The 23,192-nt window shown below is 34.4% G+C and overlaps 1 protein-coding gene across 1 annotated transcript in view; it reads left to right on the top strand.

The window, feature by feature from the left end:
• Positions 1 to 15,021, top strand: part of LOC143916001 (disks large homolog 1-like) — a 112,258-nt gene extending 97,237 nt beyond the window's left edge. The window contains exons 4-10 of the mRNA XM_077436852.1: positions 3,431 to 3,511; positions 5,512 to 5,727; positions 5,805 to 5,934; positions 6,094 to 6,160; positions 7,536 to 7,746; positions 14,649 to 14,806; positions 14,885 to 15,021. Of these exons, the coding sequence (XP_077292978.1) occupies positions 3,431 to 3,511; positions 5,512 to 5,727; positions 5,805 to 5,934; positions 6,094 to 6,160; positions 7,536 to 7,746; positions 14,649 to 14,806; positions 14,885 to 14,888 (867 nt within the window). The 3' untranslated portion in view covers positions 14,889 to 15,021. The remainder of the gene's footprint in view (positions 1 to 3,430; positions 3,512 to 5,511; positions 5,728 to 5,804; positions 5,935 to 6,093; positions 6,161 to 7,535; positions 7,747 to 14,648; positions 14,807 to 14,884) is intronic.
• The last annotated feature ends 8,171 nt before the right edge of the window (positions 15,022 to 23,192 follow it).

Here is a 23,192-nt window from a genome sequence, read left to right as displayed (position 1 = left end):
TCTTTCACTTTGCGAAGCGAAAGTCTTCGATCAATTTCGGTTTATTTAATTGAATTAATTCACCTGTTGATTTATGTACTATATAATTTTCACCTTCGCTCATCACTTAAGTAGACATATCGCTACTTATTTGCATACGTCATGAGATGGATGTGATTTAAAATTGGGTGAAATTGAATAGGGTGACCATTATATGCGGTCCTCTGCGGGATCAGCCACCGCGATGGGGAGGGCAACACCCCACAAACTTATTTAAGTCCGTTCTTAAATCCTGTTTGCAAGGCAAAACGGCACACCCTGTACATAAAACGGCTGGGATAATGGTAACCCGATACATTATGGGACGCTTTGTACTTTTACGGCGTCTGAACCTTTCTTTAATAGAAAGCTTTTATGCTTGTGGATTATACCCCAGTCTGTGTGTGTATGTGCGCGCGTAACTTACTCGTAAATTGCACTTCGATTGCACTTTTTGCGTATAAATCGTCGTACGTATTGTACAATACACATATGTATGTATGTATCTACTCTGTGAGTGGTCATCAAATTTATATAAATAGTCAAAATGATTATACAAAGTTTAGGCTTTTTATCGATTCATTCATTTTTTAATTTTCAATTTTTTATGTTTCATTTTTCAATTAATCATGCACTTACAGATTGCTCCAAAGCGGCGAATGTGCTAAACATATTAATAATCGATACATCATATAATACATATATTATTAAATACATAATTAAACATACAAACAAATCGAAATAACATCTGACATCTATGGTCAGACATTAATATAAACATCGTGAATAATAACATTATTTATTATGTAACAATACGAAATATTCATATTTCAATAATCATCCATAGAGACATCTATGAAGAAAATCTGGCGAAACCTAAGAGATAATAATAACTCAAGGTTTTTCGCAATAGAAAATTGGATAAGAAAGCCAATTTTACAGGAATTGTTTTAAATCAGAAAACTTGAAAAATTCTGATATGAATCAACCGACCTCGACAATCCAAGGTCTGGCCAGTAACGAGACTCCAGTGGGAAGCGAACTCGTGACCTCTAGCACGAGAGAATACAACACTTACCACTAGACCACGCTGCTGGTTATTATTATTATTATTATTATGAGGATCTTCAGTCAAGTCATCAAGTCATTTTTGCTTATATTACATATGTATAATAAGAAAGTTGCTTGGTTGTTTGTTAAAACGATAATGTGCCTGACAAATCCCTAGATAAGTCTAGCAATTTTTCTACCGTAGCAGTTTCTCAGATGTCAGTAACGTGCCAAGAGTTTTGTTCACGCCACAATAGTTGGTAGTATGATCCTTGTTGTGTTCCTAATTGTCGTTCAAAGACTTAATATTACCTATAAAAAAACAATGAACTGGAAATTATAGTAAAAATGCTTTCACTAGAAGTCTGTTAGTGAATCGAAGTTTGTGGGCTAATTTTGAACCACTTCCACACATTCGATCGAGTAATTTAATCATTGCAAGGACATTTCAATATAGTATTGTGTATTAAAAAGTGAAATCCAGCTACATAGTTTAGTGGTTTCGTTAATGCCAACCACTGAGAGGTTGCCGGGTTTGATCCAGTGGAATATAGACAGAAAATAATTTATTCCGAGTATTATCTGTAGTGCTACTGGTCAGACTTGAATATTTGTGACTCCACGTTGATCGTTTCCTATCAGCGTTTGCCAATTTACCTGATTTAATTGTTGAAACGGTTCCATGTCAAATTTGTAAATTTGATAATCTTACCCCACTGCATGACCACTATCCAAAAATGTTTTCAAAAATATATGTATGTATATATCTGCAAGTTTAATATACATAAGGTCACATAAGAGCAACTCAATAACGGAATTTTTATTCAAACCATCATGCAAACTCGTCATTACAGATCACTTCAATGCAACGAGTGGAGCATTTATACAAATTAGCGAAAAATCGAGATGTTGAATAACTCGAACTTTCGTGATAGAGGACAGGGATGCCAATTTATAGGAACCATTTTAATGAAAATCAGATCAATTGGCAAACTCTGATAGGAAACGAACAACCTTGAGTCATATATCCAAGATCTGGCCAGCAGCAAACGGTGGGAAAAAACCCGTGACCACTTTGTTCGAAAGCATTATATACATACTAACCACTACTCATGGGAACAAATAAAATTGGGTCAGTCGGCTATGCTTCCTTTCCCAAAATATAAATATGCAAATGAAAAATAAATAAAAAACGTACATGTATGTATTTATATTATAAAGAAATTATTCTGCAATCGATTTTAGATTAGATTGTTAATAACTTTAACTATTCAATATGTACGCCCCATTCTAGTATGTATATATATATATATATATATATATATATATATATATATATATATATATATATATATATATATATTTATTGTTACAAATCAATATACACTCGCCATTACAGATTTGCTCCAATGCGACGGGTGTACGTTAACACAATACAGAATACATAAACAATCAGAAATACAGTAATACATACATATACAATCAGAATATATAGCATATAACAATTAATCAGAAATAATAATCATAGAGACATCTATGGATTATTTTTAGATTTTTTTTGTATACAATTTTTATACATATAATAAATACGAAATTATAGAGATGTATATAGAGATATCTATAGATTTCAGTGTATAATTATTACAAATTATACACAGGCAGATTTTTATGACAACAGGATTAGATCTAATACCAATTTTCAGGAACCGTTTCAGCAATGATCAGATAAAATTGGCAAACTCTGATAGAGAAACGATCAATTTGGAGTCACAAAACCCCCAAATCTAACCAGCAGTGGAGAGGACTCGAACCTTTGACCTCAGTGGTGCTAAATATATACGCTACCACTAAGCCAAACTGCTGGCTAAGTATATAAAGTTCATATTAGGAAATTCTTCCAAAATGGCCATTAAGACCGGTATCACATTTATTTTCTATTCTATCTCAATATTGTATTTGACAAAATATTCCCAGAAACAAAAAGGAAATGTTTTTTTTGCTACTACATATGTACATATTATGCTCATATAATATGTATTTATGTCGTAGCGCCGTTAGCTATGACGAATATAGCTGGAAATTTTACAAATCTCTATGTAATGATATAAAATATGTAATAAATAACTAATTATATACATACATATGTACGTTTTCAAATTTGGAATATTTATTGTATATGTCGAACGTTCGTTCCTCTTTCGAGAGTTGAGCGAAAAGTTGTAGGAATGGGGGGTGTAATAAGGAAAGAAAAGAAAAGAAAAAGGAAAAGAAAGTGGGAAAATATGTGGTTATAATTCAGTTGGAATGGTATAGTTAAAAGTAAGTGGATTGTAAATAAGTGTGAGGGATGTTTGGATTGCAGGTGAACGGGGTGTCGGTGGTAGGGGTGGCGCACGCGACAGCCGTCGACGCGCTCAAGAGGGCCGGCAACCAAGTCACTTTGGTAAGTTCTATTTCACTCACTTCTTATATTCCCAAACTTTCTTTAAGAACTATCCCTAAATCATCAAATTTCAACAAATCCTAGCAATAATAATGTTGTACATACATACATATATACCACTTTCATAATAATAAATGGACAACTTCTTAAGCATCATCTTTCTCAACTCTCAGATAACATCTGATAAAGGTAACACCTTGATCATGGTGGCTAAATATATTATCATATTTTTGGTGTTAATCATCTCTTTGGCAATATTCAATCAATTAAGGAATACTTACAACGTTATGACTTGCTACTTCAAGTTTCTACCCCTAGGATGTGGCATTTCAAAAGTGTTTTGAGAGTGAAATAGAACACCACAAAACACATTTGAGCCTTTTTCTTCTTCGTCTTAATACTGAGCGACGTGTCATTGATTTCATCTTGAATTTGATGGAGTTCTGTGACTCGGTTCTCGGGTTCTGTGCCAAGTTGAAGACAGTGTTAAGGGACAATCCCTTCAATACCTAACCTAACCTATCCTCTCCAGACTCTCCACATGCTTCCTGGTCATATGGCCAAAGTACGAAAGAATCCTTTTTCTACATGTTGTGGAAGTCTCCCTGAGACTGCCAGCTCCTTTAGGATGGAGATATTTTTGCGTCTCGTGGTCCATCCACCCGAACACCACATTTCGAATGCATTTAGAATATCCCTTTTTCTCTTTTTCGGGATCAATTTATCGACTCTATAAAACCCAATGGGAAACATCAGAGATCGCACCAGACGGACTTTCATTCTTCTCATGATTGAGCGGTTTTTTTACATTTTTACCAGACTGGCCATCGTCGTTTTCGCCATTCCTACTCTTCAGCGGATTTCCAATTTGCATTCTCCTTCCCTTGAGATCAGGGTGCCTAAGTGGAGTCATAGATCTCCTCATAGTCTTTTAGAGCGTCGGACTTTATAAGAGTCTCAAATCTGTCAACGAATCGAATTTTTGTTTATCTCTGGACCAAGATGTCTACTCTCTATCTCTTTTCTACGAAGTACTTCAACTATTTTATCATAATTGCTGGCCATTAGCGTCGTTATATAGTTAAATAACGAACATAACAACGTAAAAAATCACTTATTTTCTTAAAACAATATACAAAAAAGTTTAAGACTTTATGAGAGTCTCAAATCTATCAAAGAATAGGATTTTTGTTTATATCTCATTGGCATATGTGACACTTACAACGTTATAGTTCGGCAAGTCGCAATTGATTAATTGGAACTAAAACGAAAAATTAATTTCCATCATTAATACATTTTGAAATTTATTATAAATTCACATATTCATGCAAAGTTATCAATATTGGTTTTAATTGAATCATAAATAGCTATTATCCAGAGCTATTTATGATTCAACCATTTTTTATACATTCACATTTAATATTAAAAATTATGATTTTGAGAAAGATCGGCTTTAGTCTTTAGTCTACCTTTGAAATACTGTATTTGTTTTTTTTTTTCATTAGCAAGTTTAATATTTTTCAATGAACAATTTTTTAATAAACGTGCAAGTTCCCGTACTCTGGCAACGTTCCGACTTTTTAGTTTTCTTTTACACGGATCGCACAACGCGAATCTCCGAACATCCACCGTTGTCGAATTTGATTCCATACAAATGTAAATTTCCCTACATTGAAAATTCACGTCGAGTGCTCTCTTTCGAAGAAAATTGGGGTGGCGCGGCAGGGGGGTGGGACCGGCGAGGGCTAGAGTTATTCTTGTGAAAACTTACAGGATTTTCCCGGAGTTTCGAGCAGGTGATGGGGTGGGATGGCCAAATGAGAATGTATGGCGATGAACATCCACTCCTTCCGACTAGGAAATTTAATAAAGGTGAATTGTAATACATTGCCCGGGGCGCGTTTTACTTTTTTAATTCGAATTCAAAGTGGCGCCTTACCCAGCACCCAACCTACATATTCGTATATATGTGGAATCTTATTTATATGGGAATTTTCCAGTATGTAAGACGAGCACATCCGGGTCGTCGCACAATCCTAGTGAGATTGGAGAAAGGATCTCGAGGACTTGGATTCAGTATAGCCGGAGGTAGAGGTAGTCCTCACACTCCTGGCGATGATGGAATTTTCATTACACAAATTGGTCCAGGAGGAGCTGCATCAATCGGAGGACAATTGCACGTCGGTGATAGACTTGTGGCTGTCAACAATACATCGGTATGCATTGCTATCTAGTAAATTCATAATTAAACGCTAGTTGATTTTCTAATGTACATATAATGCTTGCTTTTCAGTTAGGAGATCGCAGTTTGGTAGGAGTCACTCATGCCGATGCTGTTGCTGCATTGAAATCTGCTGGAGATGTGGTGGAACTTTTAGTAGTGCCTGCGGTTAGATCTCAGCCGGAGTCTTTATGTGGGAGACGTAAGCTAATTTTAATTGAATGTGTCCAGAACATGACTGATACACAATTTTCCTCTCCGTAAACTTTGCTTTCAAACAATGTGTACTTTATATTGCCGAGGTATGATGCTGCATGGGATTTAATTATAATTTATTGTTTTTCTTTTGCTTCCGACACAGAGAGATCCCAAGGAACTTCTTGTTCGGCTTTACACGAGTTGACTCCGTACGATCAGGATATTCCCAGGTAAATTTTACGTAATTTCATTTTACATTTGACGAAATGGCGAGATCAAACACAGTACATATTTATTATACTATTTTATATTACATATGTATTATACGAGTATATAATGAAACAATTAGCTGCAGAATAATGACGAGTGTGATGCAAATTATTCGTATCCACAACATCAACCCTGTTACGAATATTCACCGCAATGGAAATAAAAGGACTAATTTTTTCATCGCTATATCTATTTTACATTAAAAAAATCCAACGAGCTATTCGTTTGAATTTGTAAAAATTTCCATTTGAAAATCCTTTGTACGCTATTTGAACCCCGTACTGCAAAGGTGCAATCTTAATAGATTTTATTTTAATTAAAAACAATATTACATAAAAACAGCTTCTGATAATAATAGTATAAGTCACATGGTTTTATATACTTCATATTTCTTCCGACTATTTGAATATTTGATATTGAACATACATATGTGTATATGTATGTGATATATTCACACAATATATATGAGCCGTTATATTTGAAAATGACATAAGTCCTCTTTTCTTCATTTCGAAAAATATTTCGGAAAATATTAAATATAATTATTATTGTTTAACAATACATTTTTAAAAATACTGGTGGCCTTCAATACACTAGTCCGCTTTTGCAAGATTCTGGACATGTCGAATTAGAAGACGTGATAACAATTTGTGAATTTAGTCAAACAGAAATGGTGGTTTTGGAACTAATTGGATTTCCGCCACTTTCAAATATAACGGCTTATATATCTACATATGTATATACATATGTATATATTATAATACAAATACTAAAAGTTGATTAATTTATATAGTAACCGAGTCAACCGACAACATATGTATGTATGTATGTAGCCACAAACATAGCCCAGTGATTAATGTATAGTGCTATCAACTGAGGGGTCATTGGTTCAATCCCTGGCCCGGTGCTATTGGCCAGAGCTTCGATGTATGTGACTTCAAGTCAATTATTTTCTATCAGAGTGTTCCAATTTATCTTATTTTATTGTTTAAGTGGTTCCAAACAATTTGGCCCATCTATCCTCATTTGTCACCATTGTTTGAATACAATTTCAAATTTATAATAATAATGTTAGAAATGTATATAAAGTACATACATATGTACAAATTTGACCAGAGTCGCCATGGAAAAAAACCAAGAATATAATTTTAAAGAAAAAATGTTTTTTTATGAGAGCTAAATTAAATTCTTATTCTATTCGGAGAAATTTATGTTTGCAAAACTTCAAAAAAATTTATTGCTAGAAGCCTAATTAATCCACAATGTTGATCGGATAAGAGGCAATTTTTTTTCTTAATAGTAATCGTAAAAATGTAAAAATGTGTCTATTTCCAGGGGTGTTCGAACGGTGGTGTTGAGAAGAAGCGGTTCGAGATTGGGGATGGATATCGTAGGTGGTGAAGGTGGTGGATGGGGTGTTTTCGTAAGTGGTGCTGCTACTGGAGGATCCGCTGCTGGCCATCTTTATCGTGGTGATCAAATATTGGCTGTTGATGGTATTGATCTGACGACAGCTAGCCACGAACAAGCAGCTAGAGCACTCAAGGTACATATTACTATCATTGTACATACATATACATATACATTGTATATTTTCATAAACATTCTAGTTTTTTCATACACGAACTAATCTGGCTAGTGTACACAAAAGAACAAATTGACTATTGTTAACATTTGTTACTATTGGTAATACCGTTATTGATTAAATTCAACTAAATTCTGTATGATTACACTGTTTGACATGAAAAATGTGACAAAATATGACTTTTCTTATAGATCTATGCCTAATGAACACGAATATGGTAATAAAAATATTGATTGGCTCGAGATTCGGAGATATATGTTTTTTTGAAATCGCGCGGTTTTTTCTATATCTTGGTGTTGTTCGGTCGATGTCTCAAAATCTGTCAATTTTCTGTTCCAAATGAATATTGTAATTTATAGTCGGGTATTTTATCTTTCATTTCTAGTACTTTTCAGCTTTCAAATCTTTCTAAGTAGTCATCCAGTTCAAATCAAAAGTCAAAAGTACGTATTTTCACTTGGGATTTTTTCCCATTGTTAATACCATTTTATATTAAGTATTTTCTATTGAAACATGTTTCTTGGGATAATTTTCTGACCACACTGTTTTTCGTTTTCGTTTAAAAGGATTAATTGGAGGTGTGATGAATTTTAAATCGGTAAAAAACCCAAACCGGTGAACCAAAAAAAAAGTCGTTATTTGTCGAACAAGAACACTCGGAAGTTTCAAACGTTTTTTCACGATAAAGCTGCGATTTTATAAATACATTATGCTTTACATGTGGGTAGATAAACTCACTAGCAAATAAATTCCCAAATTCTTATAATATAACAAATAAAAGTGTCAAAAAAAACACCAAAAAATGGTTCAAGAAAACGGGTCAAAATCAATACAACAAGTCTGTACACATATTGAGAAATTTTGGGTGGAATTCATTGAAAACACAAATAAATAAATTTAGAATAAGTTATGGGTTTCATGAGAAGAAATCCACCTCCTTTGAATAGCAGGTCAAAAAGGATGTTCATTCGACTATATCGACCATAAAAACTAGTCGATAGAAGGTTTTCTTCCAAATTCAAAACAATTCAATTAACATAAAATTGAAATAATTATATTTCGATACTACCGCTAGAACCCGTTGATAGTACCGGTATTGGAATCCCTAGTTTTAAATGCTTAGAGTTCCCTTGCCACACCTGGTGAGTCTATTTGAATATAACTTTTGACTGTTAGCGCTGAAACTTAAACCAATAGTTCGTGGTTGAACAAACTAGTCTTCTCATGAACGAACTGGAGTGAACACTTGGACATATATATGTATGTATATATGTATGTACGAGTTCGGTCTTTCGTGTCATGTGAGGAGGACGTGCTTCTGCGTTCCTCCCGCTATTACTCGCTTAAACCCGGCTATTGCACGAAATTTAACTTAACCATCTAATCACTTATTTTACTAATTGCATCCTAGTATAATCTAAGTGTAAAAATAAACAGCAAATCGGTCGTAAAAAGCGGTTTTATATCAGTTATTTCGAAAAATTTTGTGCTAATTTTTGTGTCAAATCGGTGTCAAACGAGATACATCTCCCTACCTGAATACAAAAAAGGGTCCTTCGCCAGCCAAGTCGGTCCCACAGAAGCAATAAATCTTCCACATAATTGCTTCCAGCCAAAAATCTTTAACGAACTTTACTTAATAGAATAATAGCAAACAGAAACGGTGTTTCCCAACTGTCTATCAGTTCTTTTTCATATTTAAATTATATTAAAGTAATTCGTGTAATTTTATATACTTTACTAAAGTTATTATTAAAATATTAAATTGCAAACCGCACTCACATATATAAATCCGTTGTCTCCAAAGAGGCGTCTCACGATAAAGATCTGTAAAAAAGTAGTATAACAATTGCTAATCTATTATTATCATAACTAACTACTTTCACTTACAAAGTAACCCTGTTAAATGGCATGTAATAACTCATAAGTGATCCAAGTGATACCTAGGATGACTATATGTCAAAGCTGACCACAGAGAAGAGTTTATGGCGGTAAGAACTCACTCCTTGAATGGAAATCTCTCTCAAGTACCGCCTTTTTCTCAACACATCTTGGATAAATGCGAGAAAAATAATATCCAAACCTCCAACAAGGTAAGAGTGACGATGGATGATAGCTTAGCTAATAGAAACCTGTATTTAGCCACGTACAATGTAAGAACGTTATCGAGTGAAGGAAGTGTGCTTGCATTAGAGAATGAACTAGAAAGTATCAAATGGGATTTAGTAGGACTTAGCGAAGTAAGACGAAAACAGGAAAACCAAATAATCCTAAAAAGTGGTAACTGTCTCTACTGGAGAGGGCTACCAAATGGTAGAATAGGAGGAGTAGGGTTTCTTATCAATAAGAGAATAGAAAGAAATATTATAGAAATAAACGACATATCGGAACGTATATGCTATGTAGTATTAAGAATCTCGAGCAGGTACACTTGTCAAATCTTCCAAGTGTACGCCCCCACATCTAGCCACCCAGACGAGGAAATAGAAGACCTCTACGAAAAACTACAGGGCGCATACGATAATAGCCGCCACCACTTTAAAATAATCATGGGCGACTTTAACGCAAAAATAGGACAAAAGGCAAACACAGAAAGAGCAGTAGGCAATTTTGGTACCGGCCAAAGAAACGACAGAGGCGATCGCCTCATAGAATTCGCAGAACACAACAGGCTCTTCATCACTAATTCATTTTTCAGGAAAAACACCAACAATAAGTGGACTTGGGAGAGTCCTAAAGGAGACAGAAACGAGATCGATTTCATCCTAACAAATGCCCTGCACTCCGTTAAAGACGTTAGTGTTTTAAGTAAAGCAGATATAGGCAGCGATCACAGATTAGTCCGTGCCAAGATGGCCATTAATATAAATTGCGAACGTAGGAAATTAATAAAAGGATGCAGTAACTCTCCAGATTTCGCTCAACTAAGGTCTAGGAAAAAGGAATTCGAACTCGAACTTGGAAATCGATACGGGAAATTAAACCCAGAAGCAGACATCGAGGAATTGAACACTGTAATTAGTTCGGTTCTAACCTCAACAGGTAAGAAATTAGGTGGTTTCAGGAAACAGATTAAATTAAGCAAAATTTCAGCGGAAACAAAAAACCTAATTAAGCATAAAAGGAATTTAGATAGGGATAATAATAAGCAAGAATACAATCTAGTAAATAAGGAAATTAAGAAGAGAATAGTCAGGGATGTCAGGGATTTTAACAGCAAGCTAATAGAAAATACCATTAAGAATAACCGTAGCCTGAAAAAGTGCAAACAGGATCTTTTCTTAGGCAAAAACCAAATGATCGCAATCAGATCAGAGAGCGGAGTAATAATTAGGAATAGAGAAGAAATCATAGACAGAGTTTACACGTTCTATGCAAAACTATACGAGAACGACAACGGTCAATTCCCCACTCTGGAATCGACACACGGCCAAAGGGTTCCTGCAGTATTGCCTAGCGAAGTAGAGGCCGCGCTAAAAACTGCAAAGAATGGTAAAACCCCAGGGGAAGATAATATTCCCATCGACTTACTAAAATGTGGCGGCCCCCCCCTAATTAATATCTTAGCTAGGCTTTTCAGCAAATGCATCCAGAACCAAGCTATACCAGAAGGATGGAATAACGCAACTATCATTTTAATACACAAAAAAGGCGACAAAAGCGATATCAAGAACTACCGACCCATTAGTCTACTTTCAGCGGTCTACAAGCTCTTCACGAAGGTTATTACAGAAAGGCTGAAGAATATCCTCGACGAGAACCAACCTATAGAGCAGGCAGGGTTTAGGGCAAATTTCAGCACAATGGACCACCTCCAAGTAGTTGGCGAACTAATCGAGCGCTCCAACGAATATCAACGGCCATTGTGCCTAGGTTTCGTCGATTATGAGAAAGCCTTCGATACAGTTAGTCATAATGCAGTACTTAACGCTCTAAAAACACAGGGAGTGCCGGAACCCTATGTGGGACTGTTAGCTGCAATATATAAGAATGCCACAGCTTCGGTTAAAATTTTTTCAGGTACAGATAGATTTAGCATAGGAAAAGGAGTAAGACAAGGAGATACAATCTCGCCCAAGTTATTCAATGCGGTGCTTGAGGGAGTTTTCAGGAAATTGGATTGGGATACAGCCGGAGTAAGCATCAATGGTCGCTTTTTGAGTCACCTTCGGTTCGCAGACGATATAGTTTTAGTAGCTCGTGATTCAGCTGACCTACTTATCAGACTAACACAGCTGGACAGGGAAAGTAGAAAAGTAGGATTAAAAATTAACGTAGATAAGACTAAACTAATGTTCAATAGTTATTGCATGCCTGATAGCATCCCCTTAGATGATAAACCAGTAGAAGTAGTAAATAATTATTTATATTTAGGTCAAATAATTGACATGTCTGGTAGTAAAAATGAAGAGATAAAGAGACGTATGAAATTGGGGTGGAGTGCATTTGGACGGATGAATGCTGTTTTTAAATCAAAAATGCCACTCTGCCTGAAGAAAAGGATCTTTGATCAATGCGTTTTGCCAGTGATGACGTATGGATGTGAAACTTGGACACTGAACGCCAAGATGCAAAATAAAATCCAATGCACTCAAAGAAGTATGGAACGCTGTATGCTTGGCATAACAAGGAAAGACAGGAAGCGGAACACGTGGGTGAGAAATATGACAAGGGTAGTGGACATAGTGGATAGAGTGAAGAGATTGAAATGGCAATGGGCGGGTCACGTAGCTAGGAGGATGGACGAAAGGTGGACAAAAGAAGTGCTTGAATGGTACCCGAGAGAAGGCAAAAGAGTAAAAGGAAGACCGCAAGGAAGATGGGTGAACGAAATTAGGAAAATGTGCGGAATGAGATGGATGAGTGTTGCGCAAAACAGAGACGAGTGGAAGCGTGTTGGAGAGGCCTTCATCCAGCAGTGGATGGCGAATGGCTGTAAATGATGATGATGATGATATGTATGTACACATGTATAACAAAAAATATCTTAATTCAAACTTTATATACCAAAATAAGAAAAAAGCCATCATAAATCGTACGAAAAAATACTGGAATCGATTCGCTCGGTTAATGGAAAATTTAAAATAAAAAAAAATGATTCTATTAAAAATTTCACGTGCAATTGTGAAGTTTTCTTTCAGCCGTCTGCGATATGAAAACGTGAAAATTCCGCAGTGAAAGAGAAATGGAAAGAATGAATTTGGAAGAGAATCAAAGCGGCCACGACTTTTATTGGATTTCTTTTGTTGTTACTGTTATTATTGTTATTTTTCGTTTTGCCGCAATTGTTCGCCACGAGGCACGCACTCGCTCCATGTAAAACTTTAACGGTCTTTGGTCATATTACATACATATACTATATCATGTAATATATGTACATACGTACATATGTATGTAAATGTGAGCGGCTGTTTCGATTTCTCGTTCGCTCACATTTTATGATGAAACCGTCACGAACGAATATGATACATACAATTATTATAGCTATGTACATATACATATGTATATAGTTCTACAGTCAATATACGTACATAATTAATTAAAATTGCACTAAGCAACAAAAAAATACACAGATACACATACTAACACATTTTTTCTAGATCATGAAAACGTGATCAGTGATAAGTTCCGGTTCAGCTAAAACCTCGATCAGAGTTCGGATCAGTTAAAACCTCGAGTTCGAATTTTCATATCATCACAAAACTGCATCTATTGTTAATACGTAGATAGACAAAGTAATGACCTGAGCGGAGACTAATTACTCTATATTAAGTTTGATATACTTAATTAGATTTTTGTAGGCTTGCTCTCGTTTAAGAGATATGAGCGTGTAAAAAATGGGAAATTTTTGGCTTTTACAGTCTCAGATTTAAAATCTAATATGAGCCAACCATGAGTATTAGAATCAATAGTCAGATGTTTTTTCTATTGATTCTGATTTTTTATTGCTTTGAAATATTTATAAATAATTATCTATTGAATTTGAAAAGTCAAAAATGTACTTTTTTCTTAAACTTTTTTTTCCGAAATTTCATCCTTATTTCAGTAATTTTTCACTTATCCACGTCTATAAGGATTGGTTTTTTTATCACAATATTTTTTTAAGGATACCAATTCAAACAAATTTTTTTAAGGATACCAGATTTTAAATTTAGTAAAAACATGTAGAAGCGAGATTAAGAATGGAGAGCGCATCACTCCATCCCACTCGTTCACGCTCCCTTACGGGCGAAGAGCGGACCCGCCTAGAACATTTCATTTTGTAATTTAAAATCATTTATTGTTCGAATTGTTACATGTAGATAAAATAATAAAAAATATTGAGATTGAAAAAAAACCCTTTTAAACGTAGTTAAGAAAAAAATTAGCAAAATTAGCCCACGAAGTTATATTTTTGACTTTTAAAATGCGCCAGATAATCAATTGTACGTATTTTAAGCAATAAAAATATTAATCAAATAAATAATCAATAGAAAAAATATCTGACTTCAATACTCATTTTTTGCACAGCAATACTAGGTTTTGAATTAAGGACTGCAAAAGCCAAAAATCTGTAAAGTTGCACTTTATTATGACGCTCATATCTCTTAAATGAGAGCAAGCAATCAAAAATCATTGTCATATTCGAATTTATTAAAGATTGATTAAACTCCGCTCCAGTAAGTAAAAACGTGTTTTTTTGCTATCGATTAACTGACTGAATGCAATTCAAAATCTGTATTTTAATGTAAAAAGGATTTTTTTTCACATTCGCAATATCTATCTTATTCTAAATATTGCATCGTATTAGATTGAAATGTATAATATATTTTATTTTCATTTAAAAATGATTTTCAATCTTGATTTTTTCGTTTCATGCAAAGGGCACTGGACCTCTTGTTACCATAAAAGCTCAGTATAAGCCGGAAGAATACCGTTGCCTAGAAGCCAAAATACGGGAATTGAACATGCAAATCCTCAGAGATAGAATAGCCAGCGGTGGAGAGTTGACCAAATCCGAGGAAAACCTATTCTACATGAGGTAAGGATTTTCATTTCCCTTTGAAAAAACTTGGATTGAAAACGGGAAATGAAAATTCACGATTTAATTCAATTACAGGTAACTATGCAGCTAATGTGCCAATTGAATAGACACAACTTTCAAATGACAATAAAGTGATACGTGAAATTTATTAAAAAATAAATAAACACAAATTTACATACATATGTCGATTTTTTCGACAGTGAGTGATATATAAAAAAAAAACTATTTTAAATTGCAAAATTATGACGAGAAATATTGTGTTTTAAAAAATATAAATAACGTTTGTGTTTAGTTTTGATTTTATCAATGTAAAAATTTTATGAAAATGTTTGCACATAAAAAGTAAACACTTGTGTGTTTTTGTTTTAATATTTCGTTTAGTATAACATAAAAACCTATTGATTTTTTAGAATTTTATATATTAATTCTATATAAATATAATATTAATCGAATCGATGACCTTTTTTATTTTCAACCAATGGTTAATGATTAATTTAAGAAAAACATCTATGTAAAATCTTAAAATGTTTGTAACATTTGTATCGATAGATCAATTATTTGATAAAATATATTTAAAAAAAAATGATGATAATAAATCAATTTTCAATCAACAATTTCAATGTTTTATTTTTATCTCTTTAACCATATTATATACCACAGTTTAAATGTATTTAGTATGTATTTTATATACCACAGCTTAACTGTATGATCCAAAGAAAACATTTTTGAGATTTTTTTGTCTAAAATGATCGTAAAAATTGAAAGTCTACTAAACGTCGAATCAAATCGCTAGAAAAGCAGAAATGCAATTTGTCCGATGTTTTCAGATAAAAAAAACTACGATGAAAACGGTACAGCATCGGACAGATTTTCTCGTAACAATACGAAAGCTATATAACTTACCTATTTTTATCATTCCAAACATAAGCTCTAACCAGTGAAACACTACCGTAAGTACGAATGTATGTACATACATATTATATAATGTATTACTCTATATTTAGTAAATTCAAATTCTCACTAATAAACTTACATAACAATGTATGTTTATATGTAGATGAGGATATTCAATTTACCCCGAAACACTTGTGTATGAAATTGTAAAGCTTTATTTAATACAAAGCTAATAATTTTCCGACGAAAAATTTTATTTTTTGTACGTGAATAGACATAAGAACTTCACAGCCAATTTTAGTTTTTCGCTTTTCAACAAAGGTACGAGGGTAAATAATAAAGAGAAGAACAAAAATTTACACACTTTGTTCAAATAAATAAACACGAACGAAAATGGCAGTTTGATCCTTTTTAGGTGAGTAGAAAAATAAACAACACCCAGTCACTTGTTCCTTACTGTATACGTATATATAATATTACATGTATTGATTTTCACATCTCTACTTTTGTTCAATTTTATAAAACCTTAAATGTACATATACATACGTACATATAAGTTTAACCAGTAGAATAGACTAGTGGTTAGCATATAATGCTTTGAACAGAGTGGTCACTGGTTCAAATCGCATTGGTTTCTGCTGTCCAGAACTTGGATTTGTGATTCCAGGTCGATCGTTTCCTATCAGAGTTTGCCAATTTATCTGATTTTCATTGAAACGAGTTTTCATCAATCTCGAATTTCGCTGAAGTATATAAAGCAGGGTTGTGGAGTAATTAAAAAGAATCACGACTCCGACTCCGACTCCAACTCCGGCTAAAAAATGTTAAATTTTATCAGGTTGTTTTTCTACCTTTGCAAATATTTTTCATGTTATAGGCATAAAAATAAAACAAGATCAAACTTTATTAATTATTTATTTGAATTTATTCTTAAAAAAAACATTGCTTCTATTAAATCTGTATTCTTAGAAGCTCTCAAATCTGAATTGAGCATTTTAAGAGCGGAAAATAAACGCCCTACGGATACTTGAGTTGACGATCAACGCTGAATCTTTTACAATTTCTAGATACTGCTGGTATTTTTGGTCAATTTTTTCCACCATTTTCAATACATCGTAAAATTCATTTTAAATTTTTGAGTCTCCTTCGTCTGCTATATTGGGACTCAAACGAGGACGTTTCATTTCATCTTGTTCATTGAGATATTTTTCAAAATCGTCTTCAGATTCAGCGGTGTCGGATGAAGATGATGATAATTCAATTATTGATTGATCAAAGCTGCCTGATGTCGTCTCGTTTCCCACTCGAAGACCTTTCATACGAATCGTTAATTCAAACAGAGCGGTCTTAGCTCCATTTATTTGTTATTCCGTCAATATCGAAAAATGGTCGGAGACGCTCATTTTTCACGACTCCGACTCCGGCCAAAACACCGCGACTCTACCACTCCGAATCCAACTCCACAGCCCTGGTATAAAGTGCATCAAATTTATAAAATTGACCATAAATGTCTCTGTGGATGTTAATTCATATGTATTTACTAAATTTCGTTGAATTGTTTAAAATGTTGCAAAATTTAAAATTTGACCATAGATGTTTCTGTGGATATATTTTTTTATACCAGAAAGGCCAATTACAGACAATGCTGCATTTGTATTCATCACGAGACACTGAAACCTCGAGATTAACGAGACATCTATGAATTTTATTGTACATCAATCATATTCAAATAGTGGTGACATAGTATTAATTGATATTTATTTATTTTTTACATATACATAATATATATATATATATATATATATATATATATATATATATATATATATATATATATATATATATATATATATATATATATATATATATATATATATATATATACATATATATATATATATATATATATATATATATATATATATATATATATATATGTATATACCAGGAAGGCTTGAAAGGAAGACCCCAATGTGCCTTCCTGGACAATTAAATACAAAAAATGCAGCATTATATTATTACATAAATCACTGTATTTCGAAAAGCTGAGGAACACGAAATAACAATTAATTAAAGAATTAATCCATTGAGACATCTATATATTTAGATTTGTACATATTTTTTACAACTTGTACATACAATAAATACAGAAGATTTGTGACAACAGGAAAGATAATTTTTTGCCAATTTTGAGAAATCGTTTCAACAATGATCAGATACAATTGGAAAACTCTAATAATAAACGATCGATTTGGAGTCACAAATAGCCCCAAATCTAACCAGCAGTATAGCGGATCGAACCCACTGATCACTTGGTGCTAAACAAACACGCTACCATTGAGCCATACTGCTGGCTATGTGTTTATGTACTATGTATAGGTATAATACTAATAACATTTGTATCTTATATATACAGTGTTCCTAGCCAGGAAGGTGCATTGGGGTTACCTGTTAGGCCTTCCTTGTATATATGAAAAAGATAAAAATAATAAAATAATGTTTATTAATCATACCATAAAAATTAACCAGTTAGTTAGGCTTTGTAGAGTTCAATATTAAAGCGAAGACAAACAGGGAGATTAATGTATGTACATAATAGGCACGTTCGCGCCCAATCAAGCGTTCCTCCTCTGATTCGACTCGAAGGGAATGACTGAAGGGCTTTTCGATGGTAATAAAGGCGAAGTGTCGCGGTTTTTAGTAATCAATAGGTCCTTTTTCGTGGGTAGCTTTGTGGTGGTATTCTGTACGCACATCACGTAGCCGTACTCCAGCCGGAACAACCAGAACGAACAGGAAGGAAGGAAGGAAGGAAATGAACAATTCCTGGGGAGCAATAACATAAAAACAGACATTCGGTTCGACGCTATTCAAATAAACTTCTTACCACCACAAACCCTCTCCTACAAACCCTCCCTTCGCCCAATCCACCCAAAGTTTCACTACACTATGTCAACTCAACATTTAGCCCAACACAAAAGTACTGTACATACATATGTACATATATACTGCACTCTTACATCCATATACATATGTATGTATACTAGCTAGCTAGAAACAGCTCTTCATGAGCCTCCTATTTTTTGTTGGTAAATAATATATGTAAATACATCCATACATCCCGGCTTGTGAGTCATCAGAGCCGTTGTGGTGTTTTTTGGCAGAGTTTTAGTCGCAAAAATCGAATTTATATCTTCGATAATTATTTTTGAAATCGTATTTATATATTAGATAATGTTATGTGTATATCTACGGCAAATTTGACTCGTACATATTTAAATCTACGCTATGCAAAATCTGTAGCCGATTTTTTATACATTAATTTTCAATCATCGTCATTTACCGCTCGAATTATATTATGATATAATAAGTTTGGATAAATCATAAAATATAGAGGATAATGAATAAATTATAAAATATAAAAAGAAAAAGTTATAGGTGTTTAAGCAATTAAAATCTGACATAACGAAATAGCGGCGAAAAAGGATATACAGCAAGAGGAAGCTGAAGCGATCGATGTGGGCGAACAATGACAACGAACATTTCGGGCGATTAACGTCGGGCACATCTTCATGGGAGAATTTTCAAACGCGTCTAATACGATATTTTGTCACCATCGTAATGGCGGATGATACCTTTACTTATATTGATGACCAAAATGATCAATATGGCAAAGTATGAAAACGATCGGATAAGAGGCAAATTTTTTTCTTAATAGCAATCGTAAAAATGTAAAAAATGTTTTACATTAGAGGTATGTAAAAATTAACGTCAGGGAGAGCTTCGAGGGAGTATTTTCAAACGTGTCTAATATGATTTTTTTTTTCTCCATCGTAATGCCGGATGATGTTTCCACTTATATTGATGACCAAAGCGAGCAAAATGGTAAAGTATGAAAACGATTGGATAAGAGGCAAAATTTTTCCTTAATAGTATTCGTAAAAGTAAAAATCAGCTGATAACTAATAACTAAAAATAAAACTATCACTGTTTGATCTGTGTACATATATTAAGCCTGTATTGGTTAGAAAGTTTGTTTTGATTTGAGGTTATGGGTTAAACATCATTCTGTCAGACTCACCGAACAGTGTTTCCACCCTGCATAAAGGCCGGTGTGGCAACACCCAAGACCGTTGGCTCAGCAAGCCTCCACAAAACTATAAATATTTATATATTAGAGATAACGACAACCTATAATGCAAATTTTATAAAATATAGAGTGAAAAAAGAAAAAGTTATAGGCGTTTAAATAATTAAAATTTGACAGCGAGATGGCAGGGCGAAAAGTAATGAAACTACCGATGTGAATGATGAATGTGACAGATAAACGTCACCGTGTAATACGATGCGGTATTTTCAAACGTGTCTAATACGATATTTTTTCAACATCGTAATTGCGGATGATACCTTAACTTATATTGATGACCAAAATGAGCAATATGGCAAAGTATGAAAACGATCGGATAAGAGATAAGGGATATAAAAAATGACCGCTTACATGTGAAACGTATAAGAGGTAGGTATGGTATAAAAAAAATAATTGAGATACAAAACCAATTCTTATAAACGTCGCGAAATTAAAAACTGGCGAAATAAGCACATAAAATAATATACATATATTATATATATTTTTTGACTTGTGTGAGAAAAAAGTATATTTTTGACTTTTGAAACTCGCTAATAATATTTTAAAGCAATAAAAATCAATTAATAGGAAAAACAATTTGCTATTGATTCCAATACTCTGTTTTGGCACAGCAATACTAGATTTATCGCTATTACGCATTTAATGGGTCATTTTGTTATTTCACAAGAATTCGTTTTCTATCTCAAAATATTTTTTTATCTAAATACTAGTGTTGGACCCGTTGATTTCAACGGGTGGTTTCGAAAAGGAATTGAAACTCGAATAAAAATAAAGTTAAAGATATTGAATCGACTGGTTTCGGAAAGAAATTGATGCACGAATTACGAAGTGATTACGAATTACGAACTACGTTTTGTGCATCGCCGACCTCCTGACGCCTTTGCCCCCGATGCCTCCGTCGCTCCGGGGCCTTCGGCCCCAGCGCCGCCGACGCCTCCGGCGCCCCCGACGCCTTCGGCACCCCGGGGGCTTCGCCCCCAGCGCCGCCGACGCCTCCGGCGCCCCCAGCACCCCCGATGCCTTCGGCACCCCGGGGGCTTCGCCCCCAGCGCCGCCGACGCCTCCGGCGCCCCCAGCCCCCCCGACGCCTTCGGCACCCCGGGGGCTTCGCCCCCAGCGCCGCCGACGCCTCCGGCGCCCCCAGCACCCCCGATGCCTTCGGCACCCCGGGGGCTTCGCCCCCAGCGCCGCCGACGCCTCCGGCGCCCCCAGCCCCCCCGATGCCTTCGGCACCCCGGGGGCTTCGCCCCCAGCGTCCCCGATGCCTTCGGCATCCCGTCGCCCCCAGCCCCCCCGATGCCTTCGGCACCCCGGGGGCTTCGCCCCCAGCGTCCCCGATGCCTTCGGCATCCCGTGGGCTTCGCCCCCAGCGCCGCCGACGCCTCCGGCGCCCCCAGCGCCCCGATGCCTTTGGCACCCCGGGGGCTTCGCCCCCAGCGCCGCCAGCGCCCCCGGCAATGAAAAAACTGAAAAAATGAAAAAAATGAAAAAAATGAAAAACTGAAAAAATGAAAAAAATGAAAAAACTGAAAAAATGAAAAAAATGAAAAAAATGAAAAAACTGAAAAAATGAAAAAAATGAAAAAACTGAAAAAATGAAAAAAATGAAAAAACTGAAAAAATGAAAAAAATGAAAAAAAAAGAAAAAACTGAAAAAATGAAAAAAATGAAAAAACTGAAAAAATGAAAAAAATGAAAAAAATGAAAAAACTGAAAAAATGAAAAAAATGAAAAAACTGAAAAAATGAAAAAAATGAAAAAAATGAAAAAACTGAAAAAATGAAAAAAATGAAAAAACTGAAAAAATGAAAAAAATGAAAAAACTGAAAAAATGAAAAAAATTAAAAAACTGAAAAATATGAAAAAAAAAAAAAATTTGTTCCCCATACTGGTTGATGGTTGATCGTCCGTCACATACAAATATACAAATATACAAATATACAAATATACAAATATATTTAGCGACAGTCCGTTTTTATATATAGTATACATAGTAATCCGTGCGATAAAAAATTTAAATTAAGTTAAACAAAATGCTGTTGTTGAGGACCGTATGTATGATGCAAGAGCGAGATGACAAATGAAAATTCCTACTCATTCGATCTCATTCGCCCACGCTCACTCACGAGCGATGAACACTCCTTCTAGAACACTTCATAACGCAATTTAAAATCATTTACCGCTTGAATTGGTAATAAATAAAAATATATGATTGGTTATAAAACCAATCCTTTTTAGCGTAGTGAATTAAAAAACTGACCCGATAAACGAATAAATAGCACGGGAAAATATATTTTTGAATTTAAAAATTTGCTAAATAATTAATTATAACCGTTTTAAAGCAATAAAAAATCAATCAACAGAAAAAGCATTTGACTATTGATTTCAATACTCTCTTTTGGCACAGCAATACTAGAGTTTGAGTTAGAGTTTTACAAATAAATATGATAACTGCGCAGTGGCGTAGCGTGAATTCCAGGCGCCCCCCCGCAAAGTATTTTAAGGCGCCCCCTCCCCCCATATATTCATATTATTTCTTTACAGCAAAATAACTTTCCAAATTAATAATTCATACCTTTTTTACGTAGAAAAACTTTTTTCTGGACTCATTGGCAAACACGACTATTTTGTTAAAATGTAATACTAATCATTGCTAATACTTTAAGACGATGTTGTGACATAGTTGACCTTAAGTAATTTTTAATAAGTTTCAACTTGTGAACGAGCCCTCCGTAGTGGCTACAGTTACCGGAAGCGTGAGGAACAAGATAATTTAAATGACGAATTTAAATTATAAAAATTACAAATGAAGAGCTTTGCCAAATTATGAACACGTTGATCTTCTTTATTTTCTTTTAAGCACGAACGGAAATCAAGTATCTGATCAGGCAATGATTTGTCAAAATCATTGACATATTAGTTGGCTAGAGACATAGCTTCATGATATACATATGTACATACATATATGTAAATCGTCATCTGATAATTGTTTTGCAGGAAAGCGAACTTTGAAACAATGTTTAAATAACGTGATACGAACCTTCATTTGCACTTACATACATAGGTTACGTTTAGTGCCGCATTAAAAATTGTTCAAAATTTCTTTTAATGGATCCTGGAATCGTATATCATGACTAAGTTCATCGAAATGCTTTTAGATTCAATTTTGGCTTCAACCCTAATATTGTTGAAATTGTTACGAATCCTTCAAATTTATTTCTAAAATTACTGATCTCGCAATATGCATCAGTGCTCAGTCTAATCATAGACTGACCACTGATATCATCAGCGTTTTTTGATTGAAGGAACTTGAGAGTCTAATCTGGACGACCAACAAGCAGT

The sequence above is a fragment of the Arctopsyche grandis genome, chromosome 1 (genome assembly GCF_051622035.1).
Source record: "Arctopsyche grandis isolate Sample6627 chromosome 1, ASM5162203v2, whole genome shotgun sequence".
Classification (NCBI taxonomy): Eukaryota; Metazoa; Arthropoda; class Insecta; order Trichoptera; family Hydropsychidae; genus Arctopsyche; species Arctopsyche grandis.
This window is presented reverse-complemented; position numbering and strand designations above follow the sequence as displayed.